Below are 27,205 nucleotides of genomic sequence, written 5' to 3' on the forward strand. Positions count from 1 at the left end.
CTAGCAATTTTTTTGTCAGCACCAGCTAAAACAGGCTGAAGTCTATGAGAACTGCTCTATGGATGATGACTTCCTTATATTACATGAATGGAATAACTGAAGACACAAGATCACCCATTAAAATAAAAGTTCATCTTGTTTTGGCAGTTGTCCTGCACAATGTGCTGCAGGCAAAACCAATAAGAAGCATTCATTTTGCGTCAAATGCACTGCATGAACAGTCTGCATACACCATGTGTTCAGTGCAGCTGGACTTTAGAGTTAGCGAAAGTGACTGTCACAAGAATATAAACATGGTTAACTGCAGACGGGCAGCTTTTTCCGACAGGAAAACAGGCAGTGCGTCTGCTTCTTCCGGCACATTTTTTCTGGCACAACTGATCGAGACTTGCAATTTAGCGTTATTATAATTTTGTATTTTATAGTTAATTTATATTTTAATTTTATTTGTTAGTTTCAGTTAGTTTCCAGAATGTAAACACACACACACACACACACACACACACACACACACACACACACACACACACACACACACACACACACACACACATAAACAGTTAAATTTAATGTGACAAGTGTATTCTTTTTTCCCCAAGAAGCATCACTGTGATTGGTTCAAGCTGCTCTGCATTGGATCTCTACTTCAAAATCCAGGAGTGGTGGTAGTGGGGGTGTAGGTTGGCGTGACAACAGTAACCACGACAACTGCAGTTCAAACAAACACAGATTTGGCTACAAGAATAAGGCAAGATCATGCACCTTGTATGATGACACAACAGGAGCAGATGGACGGATGCATGATGTAAACCTGTTGTGGTGAGAAAACCATATTTAGCACACTTAGCCAAATGTAACAAGCACTAGCTTGGTCACTCATCAATCACAGATGACTAAACCTATTCCACTGCTGTGCCAGGCCAACTGCACATTACACTAAGCATGCTCTGATGGATCTCCCACAGATCATAGTCCGGAACCACACAAAGAGATCTGTGAGAGATCAGAAAAAATGGCTGAATCATCTGTTGCAGTGGGTCTCTCATTTTACTGACCTCTTAAAGCACTTTGAAGCCACATTTAACCATCCATTCTATAAAATTAGGTCCATGAGAGAGAGGGATGGGGGCTGTTTCCAATTTTGCCTCTGTTTACCTGCACAGTGAATTTAATCTCAAATGAAAAGATGCAAATGAAGGGTAGATTTTGAGTTTCAACTGAACATTTGGCTGAATCTGAGCAGAAAGTATAGCTTTGTATAGTTTACAATTCATTCTACTGCTTTTATCAGCAATCACATCATCGATAAACACTACTGACCTTGTTCCAGTGGCTGCCACACACATACGATAACACTATGTTTCACAGATGATGCAGTATCCTTTGAGTCATGAACTATTCATTTCCTTTTTAATACTTTTGTTCCCTCATAATTCTTCTACAAGTTCATCTTAGTTTCTTTCCAAAATGTTGTTTTCCAAAATCGTGCAGGCTTTTTTTTGGGTAAAATCTAGGCAAAGTGTAAAAAACCAAATATAAACTGTGTTGTTGTCCAAATACTTAGATACCAAATTGTATATTTAAATACGAGAGAGTAATAAGAGATTCTTTTGGGAAGGTGAAGTGTCGCTAAAAACCTACGGTCCACGCGGTGGCGTTCTTGTGACGGGTAATTAACGTTTATTCAGCAAGTCTGAGGTGTGGCAGGGAGTGTAAAGACTGGGGGGAGAGGTTCTTATCGGAGGAAAGACAAATGCTCGGGGCTGTGTAAAGGGATCATTAGTTAGTAATAACTAATGATTAAATGCAGAGAAGTATATAGACGCATAGTGAGGGGAAAAGGTGAGTGAAGAAGAAATACTCAGCAGCCTACAACTACTGCAGCTTACGTAAGGGAGGATTCAGGGTCACCTGGTCCAGCCCTAACTATATGCTTTAGCAAAAAGGAAAGTTTTAAGCCTAATCTTAAAAGTAGAGATAGTGTCTGTCTCCTGAATCCAAACTGGAAGCTGGTTCCACAGAAGAGGGGCCTGAAAACTGAAGGCTCTGCCCTCCATTCTACCTTTAAATACTCTAAGAAACCACAAGTAAGCCTGCAGTGTGAGAGCGAAGTGCTCTAATGGGGTGATATGAGACTGATTATTCAAGACCTTGTACGTGAGGAGCAGAATTTTAAATTCAATTCTAGATTTAACAGGAAGCCAGTGAGCAGAAGCCAGTATAGGAGAACTCTGCTCTACAAATGTAGTGTGTTCGTGGACTTTTAAAAAATGCATTTAATGTCTTTTTCTTTTCCTTGACGTTCTCTGTCTTCCTGACTTTCAGATTTTACAAATTAAGCCCTGTTTTCAACAATACAACAAAACACACACTTTACTAGTGTGGACAAGCACTGTTCTTCCTCCGTGTAGGAGTAGAACTTGCAGTTTCCCAGGGAGATGGGAACAGGTTGTGGAAACAGTGGAGGGGTGAGATGGGGACTAATTAGTGTATTAATAGTTGTATATAATTTTTTCCCCATAAGTGACACTCAGTCTATGCTACTGAATACAAAGTAATTCTATAGTGAAACCTCAAAGGCCTTAGTTTAACTGACTTAACTTCTTTGAATAATAATGTCTTAAAGCATGCTCAATTGTCCAAGTAAGGAAATCCAAAAAAAGTTGATTATGGTCATCGTAAACCCTACATCTGTGTGTAGGGTTTACGATGACTTCTTCACTCAGCTGACTGCAAGTTTTTCCAACCTTATAATCAGAACATTGCATAATGAATGAAACTAGAACCACTGATGAACAATCGACTGTGAAGTCAGTTCCTTGATCATTAATATGCAAATTGTCATGACAATCCATGGTCATGTTCGTGAGTTGTGCTAGTGTCAGTCATTATGCAAATGTACTGTTTATGTGGTTGGTGAAACGTGCATTCAGCTGAGACTGAAGAAGTAATGAATGAGTAATGAATTGTTTCTCACACTGAAAATGTTACTTCCAGATGAACAGAATCAACTTTTGGGGATTTTGAATTGAAGTTTTTTCCTCCTAAACTCATTTACTTACCCAAAGGAGTGATGAGCTCATGCCATGGTGACTCCTCTTAGAATATTAGACTGAATTTAATCAAAATTACACACACTGATCACCTAATGGATTTTTCGCCAAATTTTCCTCAAGGTCAAGGTCATATTTGTTGTTATTAGATTCTCAGTAGTTTGTGCAATACAACCACATCACTTTCTTCACTACATGACACATTACAATAAACTGTGAATAATGATGGATTGTGAACTAGATGAGCTACTGATTAAGCTTAGTTCAAGGCTGTTAACTAACTATTTTTTTTGTGAGATTATATTTTCCCTTTGCTGTTTCTGAAATTATGACTGAAACTCTGCTTTCATTTTGCAGTTTAAGAAGCCTACCTAACTCGGTCTTAGGTAGTAACTCGTATAACTCGTTTGTCTTCATTATTTAAGACATTTAAACAAATTTTAAAAAATGGAAAAAAAATTTGAGGTAAGCAATCAAGTGGTTACAATGGGATCAGCAGCAAACCATCAGTCCTGTCTAACCGAAAATAATAGAATGTCTATTTATGTCTTTTCAGTAAATAGACTTCATTGATGAAAACAAGAGTTTCACACTAACATGGATTAGTGTGCTACTTTAACTTTGGTGTTTTAACAAGTCTGGTTTCGTCTACTTCTAAACCAGTGAGCTAAAATCAGTCTTATTAAATTTGATAATTACCACACTGTGATACTACAACCCTTAGACAGCAATAGATTACATGTATGAATACCCCCTTTTTAAAACATCAAGATTAGGTTGACCCAAACAGTTAGTCAGGTCAAACAGTTTCAGTTACATACACATTAACTAATGATGGGTGATAACAAATCTGGTAATTATTATTAAATTTGATGAAAGCTTTTTATAACAGATACATTTAAATGTGGACCAATATGAAATACTGTAAATCTCCTCACAAGTTTTGCTAGCTTCCCTTGTCAGTGCCCTGCTTCAAACACAGCTCTCTGTTCATAAAGTGAGGAAATAATGTTTTTGATCCCTGATGAATCTGCGTGGAACTACTGTGGAGGTAAGCATGGACGACACAGAGCTCTCAGTTCTCACTCCTTCTTTATTCCTCTCCAACATCAACTGAACACATCGTGCCACAAAACACAGCAGCACACTTCCTCAACACTGGGTGTGAGTGGAGCCCTCTAGTGGTCCACCACACAAGGCCCCCCCCCAAACACCCAGCAGAACTAGTCCAGGACCCGGGGTTTTAAGCAAATGGCCGGAACGGCTGAACGGTGACAAAGGGAAACCCAGCCCGGGAGCGAAGCTGGCACTGGCAGTCAGAAAAAGCTGCAGACAGCTCAGGCTCCATTGGTTGTGGGGCGCTCCTGGGGGAAAAAAACAGAATCCATCAGCCCGGTGGCAGGTGGGCGGCCACGGCGAGGGGCCTGGGCCGGGACCACCTGATCATCTTGCAGAACATGTGCAGGCTTAAGTCTGTCAACAGAGACAACCTCCTGCCGAAAATCCAAAATGAAATGTTTTTTTAAGAACCCTGTATGGCCCGTCATATGGTGGACGCAGCGGAGTCCTATGGGCATCATGCCTGACGAAAATGAAACGAGCAGAGTCCAATGACCTCGGAACAAAAGTGTCAGGCAGGCAGTGGTGCACAGGGCCAAGAACAGGAAATGAGTGCCTTGGGGGGCGAAAAGGCAGCACAGAGGTATCGAAACACGGGGGGCTCTCGGGTAAGAATTCCCCGGGACCCGGAGGAGCTGGCTGAGGACCAGTTCAGCCGGGGAAACCCCAAGGTCTTCTTTAACCAATCCCTACGCAATCCCTTTTTTTTTTTTTTTTTTGCCTGTCCCGTTTGGCTCTTTTGCCATCAGAATTGTTGTCTAAAGGCAAAGAAAGATGCCCAACGGATATACTTTACCAAATTGACCATCCCAGCCTTGCCGTAATGGTCCATTTGATTCACCTTTTATTGTTTATTTTATTTTCACTTACTGAATACAGGACAGACTTGACTGGAGGAAAGAAGGGGAGAAAGAAAGAGGGAAAGAGAAACAGCTGAGAAGAGGGACGGGGGAGAAGGGCAAAAAACAAAAACCAACAGAACGGGCAGCAAAAAAAAAGAAAGAAAGAAAAGAAAATGCATCTATCGATCACCTGGATCACCAGCTGAGAAAGAAAAAAGAAAACAAGCAGAAGAGAACAAGAGTAATAGAATAAACAACATCACAATGATATATGGGAATATGACAGTAAATACTAAATATTAAACATTATTGTGCAGCACATAAGATCAACAGAACACAGTGTGCTTTGAGGTAGAAGCCAAAAAGGGTGTAGTTTGTGGGTGTGATCACCTGTGTGTACACCTGTGAGCATGGACGCGCTTGTTTTTTTGAAAGGTTCCTTCATGTAATGATCTGCTAGAGGGTGTGGGGGGGCCACAGCCCCGTCCTCCAGGGCATGAAGCAGGTATGGAGGAGATCAAAACTCCAGACATCCAGAGGCCCCCAGAACACAAGAGACCAAGGAAGACCAACAGAGGGGCAGCCGCGCCACTGTCCCAGAAAGAGCTGAGGAGAGTCCCAGATGAGGGCTCACTCAGCAGCCGCGGAGCAGAAGCCAGGGGGAATTGCAGTGACGCACCCGTGAGCTCCGCCGGCAGCCAGCCGTGCCTGAGTGACCGAGCTCCAGGCCGAGAGGCCGGGGGCACCCCACCTCCGAAGTGGACCGAGCGAGCCCCAGGCTCCAGGCCCCGATGAGCGGCCGCCAAGGAGTGAGCCGGTGTGTACCTGGACGCCCATCCCCGGACACAAAGAACCACCAACGCACCGATGTCTGAGGGAGTCCGCCACTGGCAGGGGAAGTGGTGGTAGGGGGAGATAGGCCTCCAAACCTTGGAGGGCCTGAGATGTCCCCAGAGAGGTGGCGCCTGACACCCAACCTGACATATAGACACAGACATACAGGCACACACATATACAAACATCCATTCCCACCCTCATGCTCTCATATGCACTTACTCCACACTTAACCAACGTGGAGACAGACATAAAGAGACGCTGTACACACGATCACACTCCCCAAGCGTACTCTACAAACCGGGTCTAGGTACCCTTGCCCCTGGAGGGGGAACTGCACCCAGACCCAGGTGGTGTTACCCTTTTCCCTGCGGTGGGGGGAGGCAGACCGCCCCGACTCCGCAGCAGCAGGGAGGCCCCACACTCCAGACCGCAGTCGGACGGCCAACTCCTCCTCCTAGTCCCCCCGCTCCAGCAGGTCACAGAGAACGGGGGTGAGAGAAGACTCCAAACCTCCCTCCACCCGCTCATTGTAGTGTTGATGCATGTGTGTTCTAAGGTGCATTTAAAACCCAGGAGGGCATGGAGCTACCTGCCAGAGAGCAGCAGGTAAGCGCATGGTCCCTCCTGCTAGCCCTCAATGTCTACGTGTATTTAACCTTGAGAGGTGGGCAACGACGCCAGGGGTGGGGTGTACACCCTGATGGTACTTTGGATTCCGTGTATCGTGCCCACCCCCAAGATCCTATATGTATGTGTAATGAGAGTGTGAGTAATGTGAATGTCTAAGTTGTGGGATAAAATTGAGGCAGAGGCAGCCAGAAGGGGACAGGGGGGGGGGGGGGGGTCTCCTCTGCACCCTGGTGACATACCCCTACTCCAAGGTCCTGCATGTGTGGGTGGTTGTGGTGGAGCGGGAAGAGGGAGGCAGCTGGAGATGGGGAGGGAAGGAAGGGAGGGGCAGGTGACCCCTCCCTGGGGCCAGCTCCCCCGCTGACCCCAGTAGGCACCCCCATACTCCGCGACCCGCCAGGGAAAGGGGGCCCAGGCCCATCCAGACCGGGGCCCAGTGCAGCAGCGCCGCCCGGCCCCACAGAGCCCGGGACAGTCCACCCAACCCAACCACAGAGAAAACTGCACCCACCCCACCATCCACTCATCTTCCAGACTACATAAGACAATAAACACCCAGGCTGAGATCTTCCTCCACCTCTCCTGTATCTCCCCCTCCTGCAAAGAAGTCCCGAGGAGAGGAAAGCTCCTGCAAGATGTGACAATCTCCCCCACCAGTTGAAGAGCCCCCCAGGTGGCTCGATGCACCGGTGGCACCCTGCTCCAGGGGTGGGCCCCCATGCACCCACCCGCCCACAACCCCGGCAACACACCAACCAGGACCCAAGCCCCCGAGGCCCGGCCCGGGCCCCAGCCCAGAGACGGAGCGCCCCCAGAACCTCACGCCCATCCCGGACCCACCCAGGGGCAGCCAGGCTACCAGGTCAGTAACCCACGTCCATCAGCACAGACCCTCCCCTAGCCCCGCTGCACGCAGCCGCGAGGAAACAGTCACCTGAGAGCCAACAGAGCCCCTAACCGGACATGACCGCTACCCCGGGTTGAGCCCCCCAAGGAAGATGCCTCCGGGAAACCCCCCGACGCCCTAAGCCTGTCCCTACCCCCACACCAATCACAACAGTGAAGGTGGGACCACCCCCACTAGGTGATGGAGCTGATCAAAGGAGCCCAGAGCAATTGATCTGATGTGGTGGCAGAGGCTGTATCAAGACTAATGTAATCTAATAGATAATTTCTATATTGGTTAGAATTAAGATTATTTTTATTTTTCCAGTTCATGAGGACTGTTTTCTTGGCTATGCATAGGGCAGTGAAAACCATATGGACATTATCTAAGCTGCCCAACAAACACACTAAGGGGGAAGTTGGAATGTTACATTTCAGACACTTCGATAAGTCTTCACATATCTCGCGCCAAAACTTCTGAACTGGTGGACAGAACCAAAGAGCGTGGATATAATTGTCCGGTGAATTGGTTTGGCAGTGTGAGCAGTTGTTGGTAGACGTAAAGCCCATCTTGAACATCCGATGACCTGTATAGTGCACTCTATGTAATATTTTGTATTGAATTAATTGAAGACTGGGATTTCTAATTAGATGAAAGGTTTTTAAGCAAATCTGAGACCAGAAGTTTAGGTCTAAGTTAACTGATAAATCCGCTTCCCATTTTGCAATAGGAAGTGATATTGATTCATCTGTTTTAGAAAGCATTCTGTATATTTTGGATAGTAATTTGGGGGTTTTAAGAGTAAGAAATTGAACCACACTTGGTGGTGTTTGTAGTTCAACTTGACCCGGTTTAAATTTCTTTTTTACTATGGATTTAATTTGTTGATATTCTAAAAATATTTTCTTGTTGATTCCATATTGTGTAACTAGTCCATCAAATGAGATAAATTCTGTTCCTTCTAGTATATGTTCTAAATATTTGATTCCTTTACCACTCCAATCTGAAAAGTTTATCATATTATTGTTTTGTAATATGTCAGGGTTGTTCCAGATAGGTGTACGTTTGCATGGGATTAATGAAGACGCCGTCAATTTTAGAAACTCCCACCATGCTGTCAGAGAAGAGCTGATGTTGATGCTTTTAAAGCATTCATGTCGTTGGATGTTTGAGCTGATAAATGGTAGGTCTGAGATCTCTAGATTATTGCAAAGTGCTTGTTCTACATCTAGCCAAGGTTCATCTAAGAGGGTATGTTTTAGCCATCCTGAGATAAACTGAAGCCTGTTGGCTAAGAAGTAGTGCTGAAAGTTAGGCAGTTCTAGTCCTCCTTTATCCTTGGTCTTTTGTAGTGTTTTTAAGCTTATACGTGGGGGTTTATTTTTCCAAAGGAATTTGGACATACATGAATCTAGAGATCTGAACCAATCTTGTGGCGGTTTAGTTGGGATCATTGAGAATAAATAATTTATTTTTGGTAAGACCATCATTTTTATAGCGGCAACCCTTCCCATGAGTGATATGGGTAGACATTTCCATCTAGCCAGATCATCTTCTACCTTCTTTAAAAGTGGGATATGGTTTAATTTAGTTAGATCTGCAAGCTTGGGAGAAACATTAATACCTAAATATTTTATATTTCCCGATTGCAGTGGTGTAGAAGAGGAATTATGGAGGGAGCAATTAATCGGTAGAACTGTAGATTTTGACCAGTTAATTGAGTAATCTGATATTCTTGCAAAAGAGTTTATCAATTCAATCACCCCAGAGATATTGGTTTGCGAATTTTGGAGAAAGAGTAACACATCATCCGCATAAAGGCTGATTTTATGTTCCGCATTCTTGCATTTTATGCCCTTAATTACTGAATTCTGTCTAATTGCTGCTGCTAGTGGTTCAATAAAAATTGCAAACAGTGAAGGGGAGAGTGGGCATCCCTGCCTGGTGCCCCTCAAGAGACAGAAGCTGGAGGATGTCTGGTCATTTGTTCTAACACAAGCTGTTGGGGAATTATATAATATTTTTAACCAGTTTATGAAAGAGGATCCAAAACCAAATTTGTGTAAAGTTGCAAATAGAAATTTCCAGTTAACTCTGTCAAATGCTTTTTCTGCATCTAAAGAGAATATTGTAGTTTCTAGGTTTTTACTGTATGAGTAGTCTATCAAATTAAGTAGTCTACGTGTATTTGTTGATGAGTGCCTACCTTTTATGAAACCAGTTTGGTCAGGATGAATTAAGAGGGGGGTTATTTTCTCCAGTCTCTTTGAGAGAGCTTTGCAGATTATTTTAAGGTCTACATTTATAAGGGATATTGGACGATAGCTTGAGGGATATACAGGGTCTTTGCCTGGTTTTAGCAGGAGATTAATGTTTGCAGAATTCATATTTGATGGAAGTCTGCCCTTTTCTTTAATTTCCAACAATGTTCTGTAGAAAACTGGTGCTAGAATCGACCAGAATTCTTTGTAGAATTCTGCAGGAAAGCCGTCTGGACCTGGAGCCTTATTATTGGGCATACTTATCAGGGCTTCCTGGAGTTCACCTGGTGTCAGTGGTGAATCCAGTGCCATTGCTTGAGTGTCCAATAATTTTGGAAGAGTTATGTTGTCCAAAAACTGATCAATTTCTTTTTTAGATGGGTTTATTTGTGGTGAATACAACGTTTTATAGAAATCCCTGAAAATGTTTTTTATTTGTTTCGGGTCATATACCCAGATGGATCTTGAACAGCACATATAGTTGTTTTTTCTTTATTTATTTTTAGCTGGTTTGCTAGAAATTGACCGGATTTATTACCATGTTCATAATTTTGTAGGCGTAGTCTTTGTACTAAGAATTTTTTTTTTTTTTATCAATTATCTCATTTAATTCTAGTTTTGTTTTGCGTATTTTGTTCAATGTTTCCTGATCTTGGTGGGACGCGTAGGCTTCTTCTAGTGATTTGATGTTTTTTTCTAATTCCTGAATATTTTTGTTTTCTTTTTTCTTTTTATGTGATGAGAAAGAAATTATTTTACCTCTCATCACAGCTTTCCCTGCTTCCCATAGAACAGAAGCTGATGTTTCGGGAGTGTCATTATAGTCCAAATATGAAGTCCACTCTTTTTTAAAATATTTAATAAAGTCTTCATCTTTAAGTAGTGATATATTAAATCTCCAGTTTTTTCTTGGCGTAGTATTATTCTTGTGCATTAGTGTTAAAGATACAGGACCATGATCGCTGAAAGCTAGAGGGTGAATCTCAGTGTCTGAAATGTCGTTCAGCAGTGAGCTGCTGACCAAAAAATAATCCAGACGAGAGTAGGAGTGATGGACATGTGAGAAAAAAGTATATTCCTTACTGGTGGGGCTACGCAATCCCAGCAAAACCCACGGAAGACGGTCGACCCAGTCGCCACCAGTTAAGGAAGCCCGGAGCGTGGCCTTGAGTGACCGGTGAAACCGCTTGCACATCCCGTTAGCTTGTGGGTGGCATGCTGTGCTGCGGTGGACCTTGACCCCCAGGCCATCAGCCATGGCAGACCAAAGCTCAGAAACAAACTGGGGGCCCCTGTCCGAGGTAATGTCAGCAGGGGGACCGAAACACAAAACCCACGTTGACAAAAATGCTCTGGCCACCGTCATCGCTGTCGTGGACGCAAGGGGTACCGCCTTGAAACCCGCTGTTCCAACACGGCACCCACCGCCACGTCGGACGCGTCAGTGGTCAACGCGATCTCCGCCGACGGAAACGGGTGGGCCAGCAGGGCCGACGCGGGAAAACTGAAACGGCCTGGACTCTGTCGGGCAACGGAACCACACCTTCAGCAGAAATGCGGTGCCCGAGGAAATCCAGAACAGGCAACCCGAACTGGCACTTGGAAGGGTTGATGATCAGGCTGTGAGCTGCCAAACGCTGGTCATCAACCCATCAACGCGGCGAGATTGGCAGAAAAATCCTGATTGTGGGGGATGGAGTAACGGTCATTCTCTGTGGCAATTTAAACGGCGGAAATCTCCGCATGGCCACCACCGACCGTCCGATTTGGGCACCATGTGAAGCGGAGAAGCCCATGCGCTGTTCGAGCGCTGTACAATGCCAAGGCGCTCCATCCATCCATCCATCCATCCATCCTCATCCGCTTTGTCCGGGGCCGGGTCGCGGGGGCAGCAGCCTAAGCAAAGAGGCCCAGACCTCCCTCTCCCCAGCCACCTCCTCCAGCTTATCCGGGGGAATACCAAGGCATTCCCAGGCCAGCCGAGAGATATAATCTCTCCAGCGTGTCCTGGGTCTGCCCCGGGGCCTCCTCCCGGTGGGACATGCCTGGAACACCTCACCCAGGAGGCGCCCAGGGGGCATCCTTGTCAGATGCCCGAACCACCTCAGCTGGCTCCTTTCGATGTGGAGCAGCAGCTGCTCTACTCTGAGCCCCTCCCGGATGGCCGAACTTCTCACCCTATCTCTAAGGGAGAGGCCAGCCACCCTTCGGAGGAAGCTCATTTCTGCCGCTTGTATCCGCGATCTCGTTCTTTCGGTCACTACCCACAGCTCGTGGCCATAGGTGAGGGTAGGGACGTAGACCGACCGGTAAATTGAGAGCTTCGCTTTTACACTCAGCTCCCTCTTCACCACGACGGACCGGTGCAGCGTCCGCATTACTGCAGCTGCAGCCCCAATCCGTCTGTCGATCTCCGGCTCCCTTCTCCCATCACTCGCGAACAAGACCCCAAGATACTTGAACTCCTCCACTTGGGGCAGGAACTCATCCCCGACCCGGAGTGGGCACTCCACCCTTTTCCGGCTGAGAACCATGGCCTCAGATTTGGAGGTGCTGATCCTCATTCCCGCTGCTTCACACTCGGCTGCGAACCGTTCCAGTGCGAGCTGGAGGCCCTCACCCGATGAAGCCAACAGAACCACATCATCTGCAAAAATCAGAGATGAGATTCTGAGGCCACCAAAGCGAAAGCCCTCCGCCACTTGGCTGCGCCTAGAAAGCCTGTCCATAAAAATTATGAACAGAACCGGTGACAAAGGGCAGCCCTGGCGGAGCCCATCACCCACCGGGAACGAGTCCGACTTATTGCCGGCAATGCGAACCAAGCTCTTGAAACGGTTGTATAGGGATCGAATGGCCCGTAGCAATGGGCCAGACACCCCATATTCCCGCAACACCTCCCACAGGACACCCCGAGGGACACGGTCGAATGCCTTCTCCAAGTCCACAAAACACATGTAGACTGGTTGGGCAAACTCCCATGCACCCTCAAGTATCCTGGAGAGGATAAAGAGCTGGTCCAGTGTTCCGCGACCAGGACGGAAACCGCATTGTTCCTCCTGTATCCGAGGTTCGACTAACGGACGAACTCTCCTTTCCAGCACCCTGGCATAGACTTTCCCAGGGAGGCTGAGGAGTGTGATCCCCCTGTAGTTGGAACACACCCTCCGGTCCCCTTTCTTAAAGATGGGGACCACCACCCCGGTCTGCCAGTCCACGGGTACTGCCCCTGATCTCCACGCAACATTGCAGAGGCGTGTCAACCAGGACAGCCCTACAACGTCCAGAGCCTTCAGGAACTCGGGGCGGACCTCATCAACACCAGGGGCTCTGCCACCAAGGAGTTGTTTAACTGCCTCAGTGACCTCGCCCCCGGAAATTGGCGGGTCATTCCCCTCATCCCCAGACTCTGCTTCCTCCTCGGAAGACGTGTCAGTGGGATTAAGGAGGTCCTCGAAGTATTCCTTCCACCGCCTGACAATTTTCTCAGTCGACGTCAGCAGCGCTCCGCCAGCACTATACACAGTGCAGGTAGAGCACCGCTTTCCCCTCCTGAGACGTCTGACGGTTTGCCAGAATCTCTTCGAGGCAGTCCGAAAGTCTTTTTCCATGGCCTCTCCGAACTCCTCCCACACCCGAGTTTTTGCTTCAGCCACTGCCCGAGCCGCATTCCGCTTGGCCTGTCGATACCTGTCGGCTGCCTCCGGAGTCCCACAGGCTAACCAAGCCCGATAGGACTCCTTCTTCAGCCTAGTGGCTCCCTTCACCTCTGGTGTCCACCATTTGGTTCGGGGATTACCACCACGGCAGGCACCAACCACCTTGCGGCCACAGCTCAATGCAGCAGCTTCGGCAATGGAGACGCTGAACATGGTCCATTCGGACTCAATGTCCCCAGTCTCCCTCGGAATGCTGTTGAAGCTCTGCCGGAGGTGTGCGTTGAAGATCTCGCGGACTGGGGCCTCTGCTAGACGTTCCCAGCACACCCTCACTACGCGTTTAGGTGCACCAGGTCTGTCCAGCGTCTTCCCCCGCCACCTGATCCAACTCACCACCAGGTGGTGATCAGTTGACAGCTCAGCCCCTCTCTTTACCCGAGTGTCCAGAACATATGGTCGCAGGTCTGCTGATACGATTACAAAATCAATCATCGACCTACGGCCTAGAGCGTCCTGGTGCCACGTGCACCTATGGACACTCTTATGTTCGAACAGGGTGTTCGTTATGGCCAAACTGTGATTAGCACAGAAGTCCAATAACAGAGCACCGCTCGGGTTCAGATCAGGGAGGCCGTTCCTCCCAATCACACCCCTCCAGGTCTCGCTGTCGTTACCCACGTGAGCATTAAAGTCTCCCAGCAGGACAACAGAGTCTCCAGGTGGAGCACCCTCCAGCACCCCCCCCCCCCAGGGACTCTAAGAAGGCTGGGTACTCTGAACTGCCACTCGGCGCATAAGCGCAGATGACAGTCAGGACCCGTTCCCCGACCCTAAGGCGCAGGGAACAAACCCTCTCGTCCACCGGGAAAAACCCCAACGTACCGGCAGCAAGCCGAGGGGATATTAGGATACCCACCCCAGCCCGCCGCCTCTCACCAAGGGCAACTCCAGACTGAGACAGAGTCCAGCCCCTCTCCAGGAGACTGGTTCCAGAGCCCAAGCCATGTGTAGAGGTGAGCCCAACTATATCTAGCCGGTACCTCTCAACCTCACGCACTAACTCAGGCTCCTTCCCCACCAGAGAGGTGACATTCCATGTCCCTATTGCCAGTCTTGGCAGCCGGGGGTCAGTCCGCCAGGGCCTCCGCTCCTGGCCGCCACCCGGCACACAATGCACCCGACCCCTATGGCGCCTCCTGCGGGTGGTGGGCCTGCGGGAGGATGGGCCCATGTCTCCTCTTCGGGCTGTGCCCGGCCGGGCCCCATGGACTAAGGCCCGGCCACCAGACGCTCGCCCTCGGGCACCCTCCCCGGGCCTGGCTCCAGGGCGAGGCCCCGGTAACCCTATCCCGGGCAGGGTAAACTGTTCCCTCGGTGTCCTTTTCATAAGGGTCTTATGAATCGCTCTTTGTCTGGTCCCTCACCCAGGGCCAACATAGCCCCTGGGATCCCTGTGACACACAAACCCCTCCACCACGATAAGGTAGCGATTCAAGGAGCAGGCGCCAAGGCGCTCCATGACTGCAAACTGTCCATCGCTCGGGTCTTCCCGAGCAACGGACAGTTTCGCGGAGTCGAGGCGGCGTGCGCGAACACCAGGGGCCCGACCATGGGAATATAATGCTCAACCCCGTGTTTCGTTACCGTGCTAGAGAAATTAGGGACAGACAGCGAAGGAAACTATAAAAGCAAACGCTGAAAAGCATCCCCGGAGATCACTACATTAGCCCGAATCAGGGGCTCGGCATCCCGAGTAAAACAGGGTAGCGAAGAAAACGAGAGAGCATCTATTAAACGTCTGTTGCAACATCGACAAGCAGTCCATGGGCACACAGAAAATCAGCACCTAAAATAGGTACAGAGCTAGCGGCAACAACAAAGTTCCACTGGAAATCCCGGCCATGAAAACAGTCACCAACCTTTCCCCAAACGTTGTGATGGGAGAGCCATTAGCTGCAATGAGCTGCGGCCCGCAATTCGCTGCTAGTCTGTCGGCAGCGGTCGGGGGAAGGAGGCTCTTCTGGGAGCCGGAGTCCACGACAAAACGTCTCCTGGAGCACGAGTCCTCTACAGGGAGTGCAGAATTATTAGGCAAATGAGTATTTTGTCCACATCATCCTCTTCATGCATGTTGTCTTGCTCCAAGCTGTATAGGCTCGAAAGCCTACTACCAATTAAGCATATTAGGTGATGTGCATCTCTGTAATGAGAAGGGGTGTGGTCTAATGACATCAACACCCTATATCAGGTGTGCATAATTATTAGGCAACTTCCTTTCCTTTGGCAAAATGGGGCAAAAGAAGGGCTTGACAGGCTCAGAAAAGTCAAAAATAGTGAGATATCTTGCAGAGGGATGCAGCAGTCTCAAAATTGCTAAGCTTCTGAAGCGTGATCATCGAACAATCAAGCGTTTCATTCAAAATAGTCAACAGGGTCGCAAGAAGCGTGTGGAAAAACCAAGGCGCAAAATAACTGCCCATGAACTGAGAAAAGTCAAGCGTGCAGCTGCCAAGATGCCACTTGCCACCAGTTTGGCCATATTTCAGAGCTGCAACATCACTGGAGTGCCCAAAAGCACAAGGTGTGCAATACTCAGAGACATGGCCAAGGTAAGAAAGCCTGAAAGACGACCACCACTGAACAAGACACACAAGCTGAAACGTCAAGACTGGGCCAAGAAATATCTCAAGACTGATTTTTCTAAGGTTTTATGGACTGATGAAATGAGAGTGAGTCTTGATGGGCCAGATGGATGGGCCCGTGGCTGGATTGGTAAAGGGCAGAGAGCTCCAGTCCGACTCAGACGCCAGCAAGGTGGAGGTGGAGTACTGGTTTGGGCTGGTATCATCAAAGATGAGCTTGTGGGGCCTTTTCGGGTTGAGGATGGAGTCAAGCTCAACTCCCAGTCCTACTGCCAGTTTCTGGAAGACACCTTCTTCAAGCAGTGGTACAGGAAGAAGTCTGCATCCTTCAAGAAAAAGATGATTTTCATGCAGGACAATGCTCCATCACACGCGTCCAAGTACTCCACAGCGTGGCTGGCAAGAAAGGGTATAAAAGAAGAAAAACTAATGACATGGCCACCTTGTTCACCTGATCTGAACCCCATTGAGAACCTGTGGTCCATCATCAAATGTGAGATTTACAAGGAGGGAAAACAGTACACCTCTCTGAACAGTGTCTGGGAGGCTGTGGTTGCTGCTGCACGCAATGTTGATGGTGAACAGATCAAAACACTGACAGAATCCATGGATGGCAGGCTTTTGAGTGTCCTTGCAAAGAAAGGTGGCTATATTGGTCGCTGATTTGTTTTTGTTTTGTTTTTGAATGTCAGAAATGTATATTTGTGAATGTGGAGATGTTATATTGGTGTCACTGGTAAAAATAAATAATTGAAATGGGTATATATTTGTTTTTTGTTAAGTTGCGTAATAATTATGCACAGTAATAGTCACCTGCACACACAGATATCCCCCTAAAATAGCTAAAACTAAAAACAAACTAAAAACTACTTCCAAAAACATTCAGCTTTGATATTAATGAGTTTTTTGGGTTCATTGAGAACATGGTTGTTGTTCAATAATAAAATTATTCCTCAAAAATACAACTTGCCTAATAATTCTGCACTCCCTGTATGAAGAGCAGCCTTTCTGTATTGCCAGCGGTCATGGCTGCTACAGCTCGCTGGCGGGTCCGTTTCCCTGGGCCGTAAAAGCGCAAGGCGGCAGGCAGCGACGCACTCTGGCGCCAAAACGCTGATGGTAGAAACTCTTTCTTCCATCCTTCTTTATTCCTCTCCAACATCAACTGAACACATCGCGCCAGCGTTGCCAAATCCTCAGTAAGGAAAATCGCTAGAAGTCGCTAAATGACGTCATCGTCTAATTTGCATACTTGGTCATGCTAATGTAATTGTAACCTGCGTTGTTGGAGAGAGAAATAACATCGTGGAAGAGACATACAGTGAGTAAAAAATGTCTTAAATGCATTTAGAATTTATTTAGAACTACAAATTAAATTTCTTTAAGCAATCATTATTTTTTTAATGTCACAATTCCAACCTTTGATATACAGTTCATGTTTAAGCTGGTATTGGTACATCACTTATGGTTATATCAGTATGCTCTCTTTTAAAAGATATGTCACTGAATCAACCTAAAAGTTTTGGGCACCAGGTCTTATTGATCAGTGTGTAAGAAAATGTCAGTTAGGCATGGCTATGCAAACCCCTTTTTATGGCTCAAACCTGTGTGATGATACACAGATTTGTATAAACATTAATTTCATTGTTTGTGAACTCTCTGTTAAATGTTTAATGATTACCACACTCATCATTATCATATAAATGGTTTATTGATTTCATTGACTATAGGCTATAAAGAGAAAGTCAGGCATCATTTGTAATATGACAGTCAAGATGATGGGATCTGACTGGTGGGTATATGCATTCTCCAGAAACACATGGGTAGATACTCTGTCTGCTTCACCAGATGAGCCCGCCATGGCTCTGGTTGAGGTGACCTTGGAACGTGCCTCACATCGCCCCTTTGCAACCCTTTTTTTATTGGCTCTCTGTACATATACAGAAGAAAACACATTTTAAATTGGTTAATATATTTTAGTTCTACATTCAGCAAACCGTGTATCATATTTTTGATATATCCTATGCTTAGTGTCCTTCCACATTAATTTGTTCTGAGTTTTTTTCTGTTTTTTTTTTTTGTTTTGTTTTGTTTTGTTTTTTGTTTAGTGCTTGACTGCAATTATCCACCATCCTCCAACAACCCAGAAAGACAAAAAAGTTAACCTTACTTTTAAGCTGGGTGGATTAAAAATTTCTTTATGTCACTATCCCTCCGTGTTATGGTACAGGCATGTATGTCTGCTATTGGAACTGGGTCGCTTGTGTTTACTGATGATGTGACTGCTGATAGAAGTAGTGGGGATGAATTCTGAAGGCTATGCTACGATTCAGCCAAATGTTTTAAAGTAATCAGACAGCATCTCTCTCAGTGCAATTGAATAATGACCCAAAACAGTGAAAAGCAATTCAAGGGAAAAAAAAAGAGAGAGATTTTTGAGCGGACAAGACAATCATCTAATGTCTACCCCCTGCAGGCTTTTCAGTTACAGAAAACATAACTGAAGGCACAGAAACCCACAAACAAGCAGGAGCGTAAGACAGCTGCGGTAAAGACCTGCTAGAACATCTTAAGGGGGACGTACAGCATTTGGTGATATCCATGAGTTCTAGACGTGGTCAAAAAATTTTTCATCCTGTTAGGGTACCTGGGTTGTTGACCCAGTGTTTTGAGTTTTGCATTATTATTGCACTTTGATTTTGTCATTATTTAAAATTTCTAGTCTTTTGGTTTCTATGTTAGAGTTCTTAGTCTCCTGGTTTCTGTCTCTGTTTCATGGTTGCCCTGTCTCTCCTGTCAGCTGTGTCCCCTTCTCGTGTCTCTGTGTTATATTTCCTGTTTTACTTTGAAGGGCTTTGTCTCATGTCAGTGTTTCTAGTTTTGTTTTCCTTGTGTTGTTAGGTCTGATTTGTCCTACCTGTGTCCCCCTCTTGTCTCCCATTACCTGATGGCTCCCTGTATTTAAGCCGTGTGTTTTCCTTGGTCTGTGTAATGATCTTTATCATCTTGTACTATGTGTTCCGTCTGTCAGCCTGCCTACCTAGTTTATTTGTATTTTCAGTTTAGTTATTTTTTTTGGCATTCAGCAATAAAGCTGCATTGAGTTCACCTTTTTGCCTCTGTGAGTCTGCACTTTGGGTCCACCATTCTTGCCTGCCACGCGCAGTCATGACGCATCCAGATTTAATTCCTTACATTTAAAATTCTGTTTTTTTATGCCATTATTTTTTAGCCTTATTTTAATTCCCGAATAGTTACCTAAATACTTTTGTTAAACCCTTAACTAAAAAAATGTAAGTGCATCTTGATGTTTGATTTAAAGTTCAGTGGTGGTGAACAGAGGCAACATCACAAAAAAATTTCTTTGACCAAATACTTATGGACTTAATTGTACCTATGAACAGTTATTTATTTAGTGTTATCATATGTAAAGTTGTTTGGAACAATGTATGCTGACAAACATGTCTTGTGTGTTTGTGTCCCTATAGTGTGATCCTGGTGAGGCCACCAAGCTGCTGTATGACCTTCTGTACACAGAGCCTATCAAAATCGTGTTGATGCCAGGCTGCAGCTCTGTGTCCACACTGGTGGCCGAAGCTGCTCGCATGTGGAACCTCATAGTGGTAAAAGCCTTTACATTTTTAGAGCTTCAATATACAACTTCTAAACAGTAATTCAGTGATGTAATTACATTGTTTTAAGAAAAAAAAACAATGGCAGTAGTATTACTGAATAGTGCAAGTCACAATGAAACTGGAAAGAAGAACTGTGCATACAAAAATACTGATGCAAAAGAAAAGGAAACACAAAGGCTGCCCACAGCGTTTAGGTGATAAGTAATCTCTGGGTGCTGTTGTGTGAAAATACCACCAAGAACACTTAGCACTATAGGTGACAACAAAACACAAAAATATCACAGGAAGCAACTCTTTACACCAAGAATACAGAGCCAAAATATATACTTGAAGACAGTGAGCTAAAGAGATGTCACAGTGAGACAGTCAGATTAGGGCGTCAGCTGCAGAATACTCGGTTAAGGTTGTGATACGGATTCATCCAACCATTTATCTTTTCATGCGTAAAGATAAATAAAAATACTTAAGAAAAAATCCTGATTGAAGTTAAAGTAATTTATGCATCAAAGGGTGAAACAAATGATAAATAGTAAATGGACTTATAGGGCAATTTTCTGCTCTACCTGAGAACTGAAAGCACTTTATACAACATGCCACATTCATACCCATTCATACAAGCTCCTTTTTCTATGCTTTTTCTACATGAATGCTTTCTACCTAACATCCACACACATTCACGCATCGGAGAGCAAGTTGGAGGATATTTGCATGAAGACTGGAGCAGCCAGGGATCAAACAACGAAGCTACTCATTAGTAGATGACCTGTTGATGTTTTTGCATAGTTTTTTCATTTTTCTTTTGTTCTGCTCTTTGACTGTCCTGTCCAACACTATAGAAACAGGAATTATTGTCTGAAGGCCAAGAAAAACGTAAAACAGGTGGATAGTTATTCAGTCAACTATCAAGTGGATATCTCTCTCTATATATATATATATATATTATATATATACATGGCCAAGTTTGAAACCTGGATCCCCCGCAGCCGGTTACCGAGATTACGTGAAGTACCCTCAGAAGGTCTGCTAGATGATGTTAATGCAGCACTACGGACAATACCTACAACCACGATTACCGACACTAACAAGCTGATCTACAATACGGCAGCAGTGATCAGTGAGATGCTTGGGTACAAGTTGAACAGCCACAAGGGGCAGTACCCTCCATGGAGAAGGAGGCTAGAGGGCAAGATCAAAGTAACACGGAGGGAGGTTAGCCAACTAACGGAGTTGCAGAAAGGTGCGACAAAGAAGGTGCATAAGAAATACAACAAGCTGTCCATACCTGAGGCCTTGGAAACTGCCAAGCAAAGACTCACAGCCTTGGCCAGCCGCTTGAGGAGGTACACCAGAGAGATAGAAGGCAGGAGAATAAACCAGCTGTTCTCCACAGAACCAGCAAAGGTGTACTCTCAGTGGCAAGGGAACAATAAGAGAACAGCACCACCAAGGCTGGAGACCGAGCAATACTGGAAGAGCATATGGGAGAAGGACGCAACCCATAACGGCAATACTCAGTGGCTAGTGGATCTGAGGGCAGACCACAGCGACCTCCCTGAACAGGGTCCAGTAACCATCACAGTGGCAGATATCCAAGAAAGGGTCTCCAGTATGAAGAGTTGGACAGCACCAGGGCCCGACATGGTTCACGCCTACTGGCTAAAGAAGCTGACTGCACTCCACGAGCGTCTGGCAGCACAAATGAACCAGCTGCTAGTTAACGAGAGACACCCGGAATGGCTAACCGAAGGTCGGACGGTCCTGATCCCCAAGGACCCCAAGAAGGGACCGGTCCCCTCCAACTACCGACCAATAACCTGCCTCAGTACTACATGGAAGCTCCTGCCAGGCATCATATCGGCTAAGATGAACAGGCACATGGGTCAATACATGAGCGGGACACAGAAAGGAATTGGCAAGAATACCAGAGGCGCAAAACACCAGCTACTGGTAGACAGAACAGTCAGCCGAGACTGCAAGACCAGACTGACCAACCTGTGCACTGCCTGGATTGATTACAAGAAGGCCTATGACTCAATGCCCCACAGCTGGATACTGGAATGCCTAGAATTGTACAAGATCAATGGGACCCTAAGAGCCTTCATCAGGAACTCAATGGGGATGTGGCGCACAACAGAGGCCAACTCCAAGCCCATAGCACAAGTCACCATCAAGTGCGGGATCTACCAAGGAGATGCTCTGTCCCCACTGCTGTTCTGCATAGGCCTGAACCCCCTCAGTGAGAGCATTAACAAGACTGCTACGGATACCGACTACGGAACAGAGCAGTTGTCAGCCACCTCCTGTACATGGATGACATCAAGCTGTATGCCAAGAGTGAACGAGACATCGATTCACTGATCCACACTACCAGGCTATACAGCAATGACATTGGAATGTCGTTCGGACTGGAGAGGTGTAGTCGGATGGTAACAAAGAGAGGGAAGGTAGTCAGAACTGAGGGGATTAAACTACCAGAAGGCAACATTGCAGGCATAGAGGACAGTTACAAGTACCTGGGGATCCCGCAGGCGAATGGGAACCATGAAGAGGTCGCTAGAAAAGCTGCAACCACCAAGTACCTGCAGAGGGTCAGGCAAGTCCTGAGGAGTCAGCAGAATGGTAAGAACAAGATCCGGGCCATACACACGTACGCCCTGCCCATGATCAGGTACCCTGCTGGTAAGAACAAGATCCGGGCCATCAACACGTACGCCCTGCCCATGATCAGGTACCCTGCTGGGGTAATAGGCTGGCCAAATGAGGAGATAGAAGCCACTGATATAAAGACAAGAAAGCTCCTTACCATGCATGGAGGGTTTCACCCCAAATCCAGCACCCTGAGGCTGTACGCTAAGCGGAAGGAAGGGGGCCGGGGACTGGTGAGTGTCAGCACCACAGTCCAGGATGAGACAACGAACATCCAAGAATACATTGGGAAGATGGCCCCAACTGACCGAGTGCTCAGTGAATACCTCAGGCAGCAGAAACCCAAGAAAGAGGAGGGAGACGAGGAACCATCATGGAAGGACAGGCCCCTGCACGGTATGTACCACCGGCAGATAGAGGAGGTGGCTGATATCCAGAAATCCTACCAGTGGCTGGACAAAGCTGGACTGAAAGACAGCACAGAGGCACTAATCATGGCAGCACAAGAACAAGCTCTGAGCACAAGATCCATAGAGGCTGGGGTCTATCACACCAGGCAAGACCCCAGGTGCAGGCTGTGTAAAGATGCCCCAGAGACAATCCAGCACATAACAGCAGGGTGCAAGATGCTAGCAGGCAAGGCATACATGGAACGCCATAACCAAGTGGCCGGCATAGTGTACAGGAACATCTGTGCCGAGTATAACCTGGAAGTCCCGAGGTCAAAATGGGAGATGCCCCCAAGGGTGGTGGAGAATGACCGAGCTAAGATCCTGTGGGACTTCCAGATACAGACGGACAAAATGGTCGTGGCTAACCAACCGGACATAGTGGTGGTAGACAAACAGAAGAAGACAGCCGTAGTGATCGATGTAGCGGTTCCGAATGACAGCAATATCAGGAAGAAGGAACACGAGAAGCTGGAGAAATACCAAGGGCTCAGAGAAGAGCTCGAGAGGATGTGGAGGGTGAAGGTAACGGTGGTCCCCGTGGTAATCGGAGCACTAGGTGCGGTGACTCCCAAGCTAGGCGAGTGGCTCCAGCAGATCCCAGGAACAACATCGGAGATCTCTGTCCAGAAGAGCGCAGTCCTGGGAACAGCTAAGATACTGCGCAGGACCCTCAAGCTCCCAGGCCTCTGGTAGAGGACCCGAGCTTGAAGGATAAACCGCCCGCAGGGGCGTGCTGGGTGTTTTTTTTTTTTTTATATATATATAGATAGATAGATAGATAGATAGATAGATAGATAGATATTGAGTAGTGGCTAGTTATTCAGTCAACTATCTATCTATCGATCGATATACCGACACGACCAGGGAACGGGAAAGTGTAATCGAAGATGTCACTTTAAGAGAGACGGACTTGACCTCCTGACTATGAATGATGAAGATGATAAGGTGCTGACACTATGAATCCACAATTTCAGCAGGGTTGTCTGATAAGAACAGATGGCTTATCCACAAATCCACTTCCACTCGGGTATCTGTCGTTCACTCATTTATTGAACAAGAATCCAAGTTACACATCCATAATGTCAGTGAGGGGATTTAACGTGCCGTAGAATTCTATATGCCCTGTGTTGAAGTAATGGTGTGGTTTCTGTTGGAAGAGAACATAAAAGTCTTATATAATTATGTGAACAGAGTAAATTAAATGTGTAATACAACAATACAAACAATACTGGGTAGTACAACATTCAACCAAAATAAGGGAATATCAACAAGTGCTAATTTTACTATTTACATAAGTCCCAACTAGACACTTTACACAAGATCCAACATGAGCAATTACACTCATTGGCTAATCGTCATCTGTATGCTTATACAGGGAGTGCAGAATTATTAGGCAAATGAGTATTTTGTCCACATCATCCTCTTCATGCATGTTGTCTTACTCCAAGCTGTATAGGCTCGAAAGCCTACTACCAATTAAGCATATTAGGTGATGTGCATCTCTGTAATGAGAAGGGGTGTGGTCTAATGACATCAACACCCTATATCAGGTGTGCATAATTATTAGGCAACTTCCTTTCCTTTGGCAAAATGGGTCAAAAGAAGGACTTGACAGGCTCAGAAAAGTCAAAAATAGTGAGATATCTTGCAGAGGGATGCAGCAGTCTCAAAATTGCAAAGCTTCTGAAGCGTGATCATCGAACAATCAAGCGTTTCATTCAAAATAGTCAACAGGGTCGCAAGAAGCGTGTGGAAAAACCAAGGCGCAAAATAACTGCCCATGAACTGAGAAAAGTCAAGCGTGCAGCTGCCAAGATGCCACTTGCCACCAGTTTGGCCATATTTCAGAGCTGCAACATCACTGGAGTGCCCAAAAGCACAAGGTGTGCAATACTCAGAGACATGGCCAAGGTAAGAAAGGCTGAAAGACGACCACCACTGAACAAGACACACAAGCTGAAACGTCAAGACTTGGCCAAGAAATATCTCAAGACTGATTTTTCTAAGGTTTTATGGACTGATGAAATGAGAGTGAGTCTTGATGGGCCAGATGGATGGGCCCGTGGCTGGATTGGTAAAGGGCAGAGAGCTCCAGTCCGACTCAGACGCCAGCAAGGTGGAGGTGGAGTACTGGTTTGGGCTGGTATCATCAATAGGGATGGGTATTGATAAGATTTTAACGATTCCGATTCCATTTTCGATTCTGTTTAACGATTCGATTCCTTATCGATTCTCTTATCGATTCTTTTTAAAAAAGGAGAACACTAAAGTCGATTAGCTTAGAACTGTGTTTTATATCTTCTCTTTGAACAAGATAGAAATTTAGGAGTAACATGGCCTTACAAACCCAACAGTGAGATCTTAAGAGATCCAGCCTACGGCTCTTCAATGGGGTGTCACAGGGTCCCCAGGAAAAAAATGTATATGTAAAATAATAAAATAAATATTCTCCTGTAGCAATAACAAAGTTTAACATAAATTATTCTGTAGCAATTACACAAGAATATCCAGTAATGTCCCTGCCTACAATTAAACACATTCACTTACCAAAGTGAAATCGGGGGCATCTGCTGTGGCAAATGGGTGCAAGCCTTTGACCACAAACTTAGACACTGCTGGGTGACATTCGTCTATCCTGGCCTGAAAGGAGACGCTACCGGTAGACTGCAGCGAGAACTGCCAGCATCTGAGCCAGCCAGACTCTGTCTCTCTCATCATGGTTATCTAAATGCAACGCACAGTAATAGCAGGTTTTGTAATAAGGTAAATCGCGCTAACATAATATGCAATGCTAATTGATTAGTTACCTGCAGTATTAACGGGAGAGGACGTGGAAACGCTACCGCTGCTGCTGGGTTGAGCTTCGCTAGTCCGGAGCGGATCAAAAACACGACATTCATTGAAAGCAATCGCGTGTTTTTTGAGCAAATGCTTTTGCATATTCGTAGTGTTTCCTCCCTTTGATGAAATCTCTACTTTGCAAGTATTGCACGTTGCCCTGTTGTCATCCTTTCTCATAAAGTGTAACCAAACTTTTGAGCGTTTGTGCCGCTCAGGCGCCGTGTTTCCTACTGGGTAAAAGACGCTACTCAACGTGATGACGTCATTCGGGGCGACTGGAATCGATAAGGGAATCGTTTTTAAAAGTGGCAAACGATTCCAAGGAATTGAAACAGTGGGAACCAGTTCTCAACAAGAACCGGTTTTCGATACCCATCCCTAATCATCAAAGATGAGCTTGTGGGGCCTTTTCGGGTTGAGGATGGAGTCAAGCTCAACTCCCAGTCCTACTGCCAGTTTCTGGAAGACACCTTCAAGCAGTGGTACAGGAAGAAGTCTGCATCCTTCAAGAAAAACATGATTTTCTTTTTCTTTTCTTTTTTTTTTTGTTTATTTTATTTTCACTTACTGAATACGGGACAGACTTGACTGGGGGAAAGAAGGGGAGAAAGAAAGAGGGAAAGAGAAACAGCTGAGAAGAGGGACGAGGGAGAAGGGCAAAAGACAAAAACCAACAGAATGAGCAGAAAAAAAAAGAAAAAAAAAGCATATATCAATCACCTGGATCACCTGCTGAGAAAGAAAAAAGAAAACAAGCAGAAGAGAACAAGAGTAACAGAATAAACAACATCATTATGATATATGGAAATATGACAGTAAATACTAAATATTAAACATTATTGTGCAGCACATAAGATCAACAGAACACAGTCTGCTTTGAGGTAGGAGCCAAAAAGGGTGTAGTTTGTGGGTGTGATCACCCGTGTGTACACCTGTGAGCATGGACGCGCTTGTTTTTTGTTTTTTTTTAAAAGGTTCCTTCATGTAATAATCTGCTAGAGGGTGTGGGGGGGCCACAGCCCCGTCCTCCAGGGCATGAAGCAGGTATGGAGGAGATCAAAACTCCAGACATCTAGTCTAGTGGTGGTAGGGGGAGATAGGCCTCCAAACCTTGGAGGGCCTAAGATGTCCCCAGAGAGGTGGTGCCTGACACCCAACCTGACATATAGACACAGAAATACAGGCACACACATATACAAACATCCATTCCCACCCTCATGCTCTCATATGCACTTACTCCACACTCAACCAACGTGGAGACAGACATAAAGAGACGCTGTACACACGATCACACTCCCCAAGCGTACTCTACAAACCGGGTCTAGGTACCCTTGCCCCTGGAGGAGGGAACTGCACCCAGACCCAGGTGGTGTTACCCTTTTCCCTGCGGTGGGGGGAGGCAGACCGCCCCGACTCCGCAGCAGCAGGGAGGCCCCACACTCCAGACCGCAATCGGACGGCCAACTCCTCCTCCTAGCCAGGGAAAGGGGGCCCAGAGACGGAGTGCCCCCAGAACCTCACGCCCATCCCGGACCCACCCAGGGGCAGCCAGGCTACCAGGTCAGTAACCCACGTCCGTCAGCACAGACCCTCCCCTAGCCCCGCTGCACGCAGCCGCGAGGAAACAGTCACCTGAGAGCCAACAGAGCCCCTAACCGGACATGACCGCTACCCCGGGTTGAGCCCCCCAAGGAAGATGCCT

The 27,205-nt window shown here is 46.4% G+C and overlaps 1 protein-coding gene across 2 annotated transcripts in view; it reads left to right on the forward strand.

Annotated features, from left to right (window-relative positions):
• gabbr1b (gamma-aminobutyric acid (GABA) B receptor, 1b) overlaps positions 1 to 27,205 on the forward strand; it is a 121,873-nt gene that overhangs the window by 2,952 nt on the left and 91,716 nt on the right. For both annotated transcript variants that reach the window (XM_085445651.1, XM_085445652.1), the window contains exon 2: positions 19,418 to 19,552. In XM_085445651.1, the coding sequence (XP_085301777.1) occupies positions 19,418 to 19,552 (135 nt within the window). The remainder of the gene's footprint in view (positions 1 to 19,417; positions 19,553 to 27,205) is intronic.

The sequence above is a fragment of the Copadichromis virginalis genome, linkage group LG22, assembly GCF_057382275.1.
Source record: "Copadichromis virginalis isolate Kocher_CV1m ecotype Utaka linkage group LG22, C_Virginalis_male_GT1.1, whole genome shotgun sequence".
Classification (NCBI taxonomy): domain Eukaryota; kingdom Metazoa; phylum Chordata; class Actinopteri; order Cichliformes; family Cichlidae; genus Copadichromis; species Copadichromis virginalis.